At 51.2% G+C, this 10,432-nt stretch overlaps 1 protein-coding gene across 1 annotated transcript; it reads right to left on the reverse strand.

Annotated features, from left to right (window-relative positions):
• Nucleotides 1-5,920: 5,920 nt before the first annotated feature.
• On the reverse strand, nt 5,921-6,865 carry LOC120875355 (myeloid-associated differentiation marker-like). The gene has a single exon (XM_040257120.1). It carries the CDS (start codon nt 6,863-6,865, stop codon nt 5,921-5,923), a length of 945 nt encoding a protein of 314 aa, XP_040113054.1.
• Between the last annotated feature and the right edge of the window lie 3,567 nt (nt 6,866-10,432).

A 10,432-nucleotide genomic window follows, 5' to 3' on the forward strand; every position in this document is an offset into this window, starting at 1 on the left:
GGACCAGCCCAGGGACTTCTGATCCCCTCTGGTCACAGGAGGTCTCCTCACTGAGCTCTGTTATCCTCTGATGTCTTCAATGGATGTGAACTTGGGCAAACTCTGGGAGATGGTGAGGGACAGGGAAGCCTGGCTTGCTCCAGTCCATGGGGTTGCAGAGAGTCAGACACGACTCAGCAAGTGAACAACAGCGATGTCCTCTGATGTCCTCTTCCTGGCTCCCTCACTCCCTCTTCACATCTTTCCCCACTCATCTCTCTCTTTTCTGTTTCCTTCCCTCCATCTGCTCGGTCTCCTTCCTATCTTCCTTGGCTGCCCATGTCCTGTTTTGCCTCTTTCTCTTGCTTCTCTCATCGTTTCTGCATTTTCTGCTTTTTGCCCCTCTTCTGGTCATCCTTGGTTTCTCGTCTCCTGTGTCCTGACCACCTCTCCCCATCTTCCTTCTTCTGATCCATCAGGACCTGAGACTCCTTCCTTCTCTGTCCACCGCCCCCTCCCACCTCCTAAGGTGCTGACTCCACAGCACACAGCCCTCTGTGCAGCAGTTCACACCCTGAGCCTCCAGAGGGGACTCATTGCCAAAGCAAGTCTGTCCACCTGGAGGTGCCTTAGTTGGTGTGTATGTGGGGAGAGTTAGGGGGTGGGTTGGGAGGGGTGGGTGGCTGGAGGTATATAGCTAGAATTTGGCCTCCTTTCTCCCCGTGGAGAGGGATGTACAGTGTACCTCCCCTTTAAGTCACACAAAAATCTCTGGAGGTCAGTTATTCCCAGTGAGCAGGACCCTGGATCCCTGGGTCCCATCTTGTGTTCAGCCCCACCTGAAATTGGCTCCAGAGTTTTTCCAGGCTTACTAAATATCTGCTGTGTAGAGGTCATCTTAACAGAAGTTGGGATACATTTTATCCCAACTACTTTCTGGGAAAATTAAAAAGGAGCTGAAAAAAAACACCAGGTCTTGAAGACATCTGTCTGCAGTATTTGTGGGGGGCTGCGATGTGGCCCTCCTACCTCAGTGATCAAACCAGCAGGTCCTGCCTCTGCAGGGAGCCATATCCTGGAGCTGACAGACTAGTAAGACATGTGGTCCAGTGGACTTGGCTACTCTTACCAGAACTAGATGAGTAATAGCACTTGAGTGGTCTATCAGTGAAATCTTTACCTGGCCTGGGAATGAGCATTCCTACCAACCTGGGCAAATTGGTTAAAGAGGTATCTGAAAACTTGGTTGAAATTAAGGTGGAAATAGAGGGGCTGTGTAATAAAGAATGCTGTCTACCATCCAGTTCTACAAGAATCTAGTCATCAGCTACTGCAGTCCCTGATCTACAATCCACCTTGAAAGGAATTGAGGGCAAAGATCAGGATAAGGCACTTTGTGCTCTGGGAAAACTGGAAGAACTAGCCTCAAAGAGATATTTTCAGGAGAAACTTTTATGGATCTAGTTTCTTGCACCGTCTCATGCTCTTGCAGAAAAGGGCTAAAACTGTTAAATAAGATGCCTTTTCCTCAGGAGGACTGTTTATTATTCTGAGGTTGGCTTGAATAAAATTTCCCATTTCTTTCTTAGACTGTTGATTAATTTTTCATTGACAAAATCAAGTATGCACTGATATCTACAAGTTTGGGTAAAGAATCTCATATTCTATTTTCCTAAATCAAACTGAACACAACACTGGGAGCTCACTTCTAAGAGGAGATGCCTCTGTGCTTTAGTAAAAGAATTGTCCAGGGTGGGCTCACCTGAGGGGCTCACTGTCCAAGCCTGTGGTTCACTACGGCGGCTACTCCCTCCTGTTGGGGGGGAGGGGGTTAAGTGTTATTTGTCACAATTCCAAGACTGGTCTTATCCCCTCACTGTGGAGCTCAAAAGAGAGTGTAAAGGTCCTCTGCTTAGTCCAATCCTCTTGTCATAGAGGAGGAGCAGCTGGACCCCAGGGATGGCAGCACTTGTCCAGAGTCACCCTGTGTGTGGCAGAGTCAGAGTCAGGACCCAGGTGTCCTGTCCTCAGACCAGCTGTCTGTCCACAGCCACACGCTGCTTGTGACAAGTGTGGCAGCAGCATCCTCCAGGCTGGGATTCTGCCCCGTCCACCCTTGTTCTGCACAAACCTGCCCTGTCCCCCCGAGGAGGGCACTCACTGCTGCTGAGTCCATTTCCTCATCTGCTAGATGGGGGAGGGGTGCCAGAGACCCCTGGTCCCTCCCAGCCCCCCTCTCCTGGGGCCCCTGGACTTGCCAGTCCTGGAGACTCAGACGTGGAGATGGCAGCCGGTTCCCTCCCCTCTGGCCACCCTCCCTGCTTGTTTCCTCTTGGCTGCTGGGTCCTGTTGATTGGTCACATCCTTTCTGATTACACAGACCCTCCTTCCCCACGACCTCTGCTTGGTGGGGAACATATTTCTAACATGAGTTTCTTCAGTCACTTCCCAGGGGTCCAACTCTCCAGTGATTTTTGTCAAAACACAGACTGCTTCCAGGAGCCCCTACAGTGTGAGGTGTCCCAGACTCCCTTGTTCCTGCACATTCTTGTTCTCCCACTTCTTCAGAGTCCAGCTCAGCAGTCTGAATGCTCTCACTCTGTTTGGAGAGCTCATGTTACCTTTAGGGAATACAAAGTTCATTCTGTTAAGAGTACAGAAAGACTGACCATATGCAGGGGAAGTGGAAACAGAAGCCCAGAATGAGAGGCAGACCTGGGGTCCACGGCTGGGTCCACGGCTGGGTCCACAGTCACAGGTGCTCCTGGCTCCAGTCCAGCGGCCCCACAGCCCTGGTCTGGCCTCCCTGGGGATGAATGGTGATCATGTGGAGAGCAGAGCCCAAGAGATCAGTTTTCTAGTTCCGATTCTGCATCTCATCTGCCATGAGCACAGGCAAGTCTTGTCACTGATCTGAGCCTCAGTTTCCCATTTATAAAATAAGCAAATTATACTAAAGGGATTATTATTAAGCTATTTTCCCTGAGGCTCTAAGTTTCTGGTAAGTTGATGGGGTTGTAAATAGGTTGATGGCATCATCCACCACTTTTCTCTAACCAGAGCTGTATGAAATGAATTCTCTCACTCAAGATCTCATTTGATAATAAGGGTGGATAGGTTTAAAATAACCCAAGTGCTCATCTTTAGGACAAATATTAATAAACCATGGTGTAGCAACAAGATGGAATACTATACACCTTGGAAAAATGAAGAGTCTTTCAAAATAATAAGAAGAAAATATCCCCAGGATTTATAAGGAAAAAACAGTAAGATACAGAATTATGAATGGTATGATACATTTTAAATTATCAAAGGAGAGAAAATAAAAATAAACACGTCTGTATTTGCTTGATTCGCATCAAAAAGCACATGAAGGACTCCTAGGCATCCAGTGGAGAAGTTACCTGGTCCTGGTTGGGGAGGAGAGCTGAGGGTTGAGTGAGGAGGGATTATATGGCTCAATATATGGCTTTTTAGAACAACTTGATTTTGAAACATGGAAGTAAATTAACTTTTTAAGAAAACAAGCTTGAAAAATATCCCAAGAGGAGAAGAAGGGTCAGGGGAGGGATGGTTGGCAGATGGCCTCCATGTTCCCTGCAGATTTGATGGACAGGCTCGGGGAGGAGCTGAGAGATGCCCACACAGGCTTGTCTCCAAAGGCAGAAGGAAGGGAGGTACTTTGGGTCCAGGGGTCTGGGGAGGGGAAGCTGTGGCCCCCAAGCCCACCTTCTGGGTGACCAGGGCCTTCTCCAGCCCTTTAGCACACAGAGTTGATGGAGAAGACCCCCCATTCACCTGCTGCCCAAGCCTCAGTCCCTCCCCTTGCTCCCTGCCTGGCCTGGGCTCCCTGTCTCCTGGGGCAGCGGCCAGAGGCTCTCTTCTCAACCAGCCAGAGCCTCCTCCAGGCAGGGTGACTCCAGCTGACGTCCCCCAGACTGTGGCCTGAGCTGCATCCAGAACAGAGCTGAGGGCACAGATGTTCCCATTCTCTGGCTTTTCTTGGAAAATCATGGAGATGACTTCCTCAATCCAGCTTTGAGTGGCGAGAAAAGGGATAATTCTCTCCTGCAGCCTCAGGCACCTGGCTGTCTGCCCTGGTTGGGGGTGGCAGTGCTGGCTGCCAATCCATGCGGCCCTTGTCTGTGAGGCTGGCTGTGAATGTCCTTGTAGAGAGGCTGGTGGCTGGAAAGAGAGTGATGTGCTCCATCAGCCCCACATAAAGTCTCCTGTTTTTTTTCTGGCTGGTTTTCCAACAGGGACTGATCTGACTGAAATAGGGGTGCTGTTGCTGGATCTCTGGGTGGGGCACTGCAGCCAGACCAGGACATACAATGTCCAGGACATGACTCCTGGACCCAAAGGAAGGATTCCAACCTCATTCCCACAGATCCGCAACTCTTGCAAGTCCACTACCCTTGTTTCCTAGTTTTATAAACGAGAGGAGGGATGAGGTGCTGAAGGTCAGCAGGGGGCACCCATCCCTCTTTCTGCACCCTTGCCTGGAAGCTCCCCAATGCTGAGGCACCAATATCAAGATGAGATGAATGGACCTCTGAGAGGGGGTGTCACCCCCAGGAAATAATGTCACCCTCCAGGGAATAAATGCAACTGGAAAAGTGAGGTGGAGATGGGGTATTAATTAAGTCCCAGGGACATCTTCTTGGACCCACAGGATTTAGGATGTTAAGGAAATTAACACTTGTCTCCATACCAGCTCAAGCATTTGTTGCCATTTCAGTGCTGGGTGGTGTCCACTGACACTGAGCTCAGAGAGAAAAAAGAAAGAGATAAGAGGAGGACCCGAGGGAGTAGAGAGAATATGGAGCCAGGTTACTGCTAAAGATGCATGTTCCCAAAGCAAGAGAGTTTTTGCCCTGAAGAGATGAAGGCCTCTAGTCCTTGGGGTGGAGAAGACAATGGCACCCCACTCCAGTACTCTTGCCTGGAAAATCCCATGGATGGAGGAGCCTGGAAGGCTGCAGTCCATGGGGTCGCTGAGGTTCAGACATGACTGAGCAACTTCACTTTCACTTTTCCCTTTCATGCATTGGAGAAGGAAATGGCAACCCACTCCAGTGTTCTTGCCTGGAGAATCCCAGGGATGGGGGAGGCTGGTGGGCTGCCGTCTATGGGGTCGCACAGAGTCGGACACGACTGAAGCAACTTAGCAGCAGCAGCAGCAGCAGCAGTCCTTGGGGTGGGGTGAACTCCACCAAGTGTGCAGCCCTCACTGCTCTCGAATTCTCCTGGAGATGCGGTAGAGCTCCATGGTTGCCCTGGCATCTTCACTGAATTATGTCACAGCGTGCTGTCCTGCAGACACAAGACAGAGAGGGGCCGGGTGTTGAATCCAGGCACCATGGGACTCGGGTCTTCCCTGCTAACATCCTGACACCCAGGGCTGAAGTGGGTCAGGGATGAATTTCCAAGCCCTCTGACACCCTGGATTCGGCAGGTGTCTGGAGCAGACCTGGCTTCACCCATGAGCCTGGGGCCCAGGCAGGACCAGGCAAGGAATCCAGGTCCTGAGGCCAGGTGTGCTGTCCAGGGGCTTCCCATATGCTGGATGGGGGCAGGGCACTGTGAAAATACTGGAGTATGTTGCCATGCCCTCCTCCAGGGGATCTTCCTGACCCAGGGATCGAGCCTGTATCTCTTATACCTCCTGCATTGGCAGGCAGGTTCTTTACCACTAGCACCACCTGGGAAGCCCCTCTAGCTTATACCCTTCCTCTTTTCTTTATATAAACTATGAGGAAAACCCGGGGAGTTAGGAGTGGATTCTTCGGGACATGACTTCACATTCTCCCCTGGATTAGCAGCTTCCTCAATAAAGCTATTTTTCTTTTAACCGACACTTGTCCCTCACCATTGGACTTCTGAAAAGAGGCAGCCAAACCTGCAGGAGGTCCCTAAATAAGGATCCAGGATGAGGACATCATGACTTGTAAAGAAGAGGGAACTGGGAGCCCCTGAGCTGATCCTCAGTCCTTGAAAAAACCATGTGGGCCAAGAACACCAAGTCGACCACGTAAATCAGCAGGTTGATGGCTGTCAGGACGGCCACAGCCAGTTGCTGGTCCCAGGTACACACAGAGTAGATGAGCCCGTCATTGCAGCTCGACCGCTCGGGCTGGCCACCAAACTGCTCGTCAAACTGGTAGAGAGGCCAGAGGACCAGAGCGCTGGTATAGAGGAGGACAGAGAGCAGGGTCAGCCCCAGAAGAAAAGTGGGAAAGGCAATGGGCAGCCTGTTGTCGCAGCCACACCAGTTCAGCAGAAGGGCCGCAGCTGCCAGGAGGAAGCAGATGGAGTACACGGCCACGCACCACACCAGGGCCGGCTGGTGCAGGTACAGGTGGCTGTCAATGATAAAGGCGAAGATGACACCAGCCACAAAAGTCTCCAGCCCCTTGAGCAGTCCTGGCACAGTGACCATGTAGCCAGTGATCACGCCGAGCCAGACCCAGGTCCGAGCCCAGGCCACTTCGCTGGCATAAGCCACAGAAGCAATGCAGGAGAAGGCAGTGGCGGCGATGGCATGATCCTGGGAGCGGCCATGGGGGAAGAACCAGATGTAAGTGATGGGGTAAACGATGGAGGCCGAGATGCAGAGGAGGGCAGCGTAACAGGCATAGGTGATGAGAAAGTTGTACCAAGAGAAGGGGAAGCGGGACTGGAGCCCACAGAACTTGATTATGAGGATGATGAGGGTCACAAGAAAGCAGAAGCACCAGATGAATATGGACCAGTTACTTACGGCCCCCATCCAAGTGCCCACGCTGGCCACAAGGGAGAAGGCCAGGCAGGTGGAGAGCAGCTGCAACAGGCGGAGGAAGTAGCCCAGGAGGATTGCAGAAAGCAGGCCTGAGGATGAGAACATGGTGATCATGAAGTCAGATCAGTCTCTGTCACCAATACGGCAGTGGTCTTCCCTGAGGACCCATCAGAGAAAGATCTAGCTCTGGAAGGGGATTAAGTCAGATGCCTGGAAAAGACTCAGAGTCCTGTGACCGTTGAAGCTCAGGATCTGTGGAGTTAGAACCAATGGCTCAGACACCTGGGTAACAGCACAACCGCTTCAGAATGATTCTCCCCACCCATCACCCTTGGCCTTGTCAGGAGACTTGTCTTATCCCAAACCTCACAGCTGGGTTAGGTCTGGCATTAATCCATGAATATATATTTTTTTAATTATTACTTTGTGGTACATGATGTTATCTGCAGAAACACGGGGTAGGATGGTCCTTATCTATATTACTCAATTTTCATGTCTCTGAAAATTCAAAAAGAATTTAAAAAAAATTCATTTGGCCTTTAATGTCATGGATTTTGCTCCAAATTGGAATCTTGAATAAATATAATATTAAATTAAAATAATTCATTGGGTAACAAAATTTTGCCTCAACAGACATGAGACAATTTCTGATATTTATTTCACTTAGTGTGAATGTTTAAACGTTTGGTTGAAGAAACACTACTGGGTTTGACTGTAAGGTGCTTTAAGACCCCAGGGGGTGTTACATCGTACAGGGTAGATTCACTATGTTTCATGACTGAAGCTGAAAAATTCTAAATTCTGGAGGGTATATGACCCCAAATGTTTCAGGAATGAGGTACTGGATTGTACTGTTAACTCCATTTTGCAGAGGAGGAAACAAAAAACACTCAAGGACTTAAGTACCATCCATAAGTACCATGGCTGCTGCTGCTGCTAAGTCGCTTTAGTTGTGTCCAACTCTGTGTGACCCCAAAGACAAAAGCAGCCCACCAGGCTCCTCTGTCCCTGGGATTCTCCAGGCAACAGTACTGGAGTGGGTTGCCATTTCCTTCTCCCGTGCCATGGCTAGGAAGTGGAAATTCAGACAAAAGTACCAAAGCTGTGGGTCTGAGCACTTTGCTCTGTACCGCACAGTTCAGCAGGGCCCATGGGTGGGAGCCCAGGACCAAACTCGAGCTCTGGGACCCAGGACACAGCTGCAGGTCTTCCTTCCACAGCAACCTGAAGACACAGTGTCCCAGCCTTTCTTCCCTTCAGCATCACTAGCAGGAGCTGCCATCTGAGGGGACACAGCCCCACCCAGAGGAGTGGAGATCAGAGATTAACAGGGAGGAACCATGGGGTGACAGCAAGGCCATGGGGACAAGATGACATGGGAAGTAGAAACTATTCTGAATCCCCTCCCCCAATTTTGCCTTAACATGTGGCTCTTCTCCACTGGGACAGGGGACACCAAACCAGCATGACTCCAAGGTGGAATGTCATGGGGGAACCACAGAATAAATTAACATAATGTTTGACTCTTAAGCTCCAAAGATGTCATCCAGATGGGAGTCTGGCAGTAGTCCTACCTGTGACGATTCTCCTGGCCTGGGAGACTGGTTAGCAGGTTCCAAGCTGGAAGGAAGCATTGGAAATGAACAAGGATGCTGTGTCTAATTCTGATGAGGAGCCTTTCAGGGCATCCAGGGAGGAGGTGGGGATGGATGAATGATCATCCCCTTTTAAGGGCAGGAGCTGAAAGAGGAGGCCCCTGTAGGACCCCTGGGAGGGTCCAGTCCTGAGGCTGCTCCCGGGACTGGGGTTGGGGGGGACAGAGTGGAGATGACTGGGGGGATCCCAGGGTCCCAGTGGCCCTGAGGCAGCCCAGTAGGTGTCTTCTGACCCAGAAGGGATGCAGGTATGGAGCCAACCTTCCCAGGGAGGAGGGGCCTGGGCTGGAACTGAGACAGGAGAACAGGGGCCTCAAGGGGTTTCAGGGCTGAGACAGGGACACGTGGCCAGAGTGGCAGGAACCCTGGAGACCATGGAATTGCCCATTTCACCTGCCCAAGGCAGTCCCTCCAGCCAGGGCTGCAGTCCTGCTCACACAGGGGCTCCTCCAGGGTCCAGTGTGTTGGGGAGTGAGGCCCTTCCCAGCCCGCCCCCTCCTCAGGGACAGCTGCCCTGTTTCCAAGGGACTATTTGCTGAGAGGCCCCCAGAGTGGAAGGGCCAGCACCCTGAGCCCCAGCTAGCTTCCTGCTATCAGGGACTTTGTCACCTTTGCTGATAATAAACACTGGGACAAGCTGAGGCTGGAAAGAGAAACACAGAGCAAACCTGAGAACCTCCCGGGACTCACAAAGCTCCGTGAGCCCCAATTGCCAGTGGAGCCCTGGAGCCTGCGGGCCTCCCAGTGGGCACTGCCGGGGGTGGGGAGGGGTACTGGTGTGAGGGAAGCTGGGGGTGTCATGCTGCCTGTTCCCCAGTTGCTCTGCCACCAACATCCTCAAAGTCACCCTTGATTCCACGTAAGGTTAAATGACAGCTTTGGATCCATTTGATGGCACAGGGGAGGACTTGGGGAGGGAGAGGCATGGGGGTTTGTTCTGTGTGACCCTGGGTAAGGTATGTGCACTCTCTGGGCCTCAGTTTCCCCATCTGAAAAGAAGAGCTTTGCCTGAGTCTCCCAGCAGCCCCTGTCAGAGCACAGCCTGGATGTGGCTGAGCCCTGCCTTCCCAGCAGCCAGGCGTGTGGACTGGAAGACAGTGAGCTGGGAAGGTCATGGCCAGGACAAAAGAAGGAAGGAGGAGGTGCCAGAAGGGCAGAGAAGTGGAGGAGAACTGGATACTCATAATTACAAAAGGCCCTGGACCTTTGGCAGACATTTCAGAGTTGGATGATCCTGGGCTAGTTACTCATCAGAGCCTCAGTTTCTCCATCTGTTTAATGGGCTTCAGTTCAGTTCAGTTCAGTCGCTCAGTCGTGTCCAACTCTTTGCGACCCCATGAATCGCAGCACGCCAGGCCTACTCAGACTCATGTCCATCGAGTCTGTCATGCCATCCAGCCATCTCATCCTCGGTCGTCCCTTTCTCCTCCTGCCACCAATCTCTCCCAGCATCAGAGTCTTTTCCAATGAGTCAACTCTTCTCATGAGGTGGCCAAAATACTGGAGTTTCAGCTTCAGCATCATTCCTTCCAAAGAAATCCCAGGGTTGATCTCCTTCAGAATGGACTGGTTGGATCTCCCTGAAGTCCAAGGGACTCTCAAGAGTCTTCTCCAACACCACACTTTGTATCAGTTAAGTGAATAAAAGCATGTGAAGGGCTTATCAGAAGGCCTGTCACATGACACTCTCAATCCATTCCAGTTACCTGGCCGGGCACCATGGTAACCATTTGCATGAGTTGACAGGAGGTCCTGGTAAGGAACACGAAACTAATAAGCCGCCACCAAACAGGAGAGTTTAGGAAAGGTTCAAAAGTGACACCATGTGTCCAACCACCTTGCAGAATCCTTCTTGCTGGCATCCATCTTGGCTGAACAAGGCATGCACCACCAGGAAGGACTCTGAGTCAGAAGGATTGGCTAAAAACAACCCAGAAACTAATTCTATCACCATAAAACCCAAGACTGCAAGCCATGTGGCAGAGTAGTTCTCCTGGATTCTCTTACCCTACTGCTC

The sequence above is a fragment of the Oryx dammah genome, unplaced genomic scaffold (genome assembly GCF_014754425.2).
Source record: "Oryx dammah isolate SB20612 unplaced genomic scaffold, SCBI_Odam_1.1 HiC_scaffold_16, whole genome shotgun sequence".
Lineage (NCBI taxonomy): Eukaryota > Metazoa > Chordata > Mammalia > Artiodactyla > Bovidae > Oryx > Oryx dammah.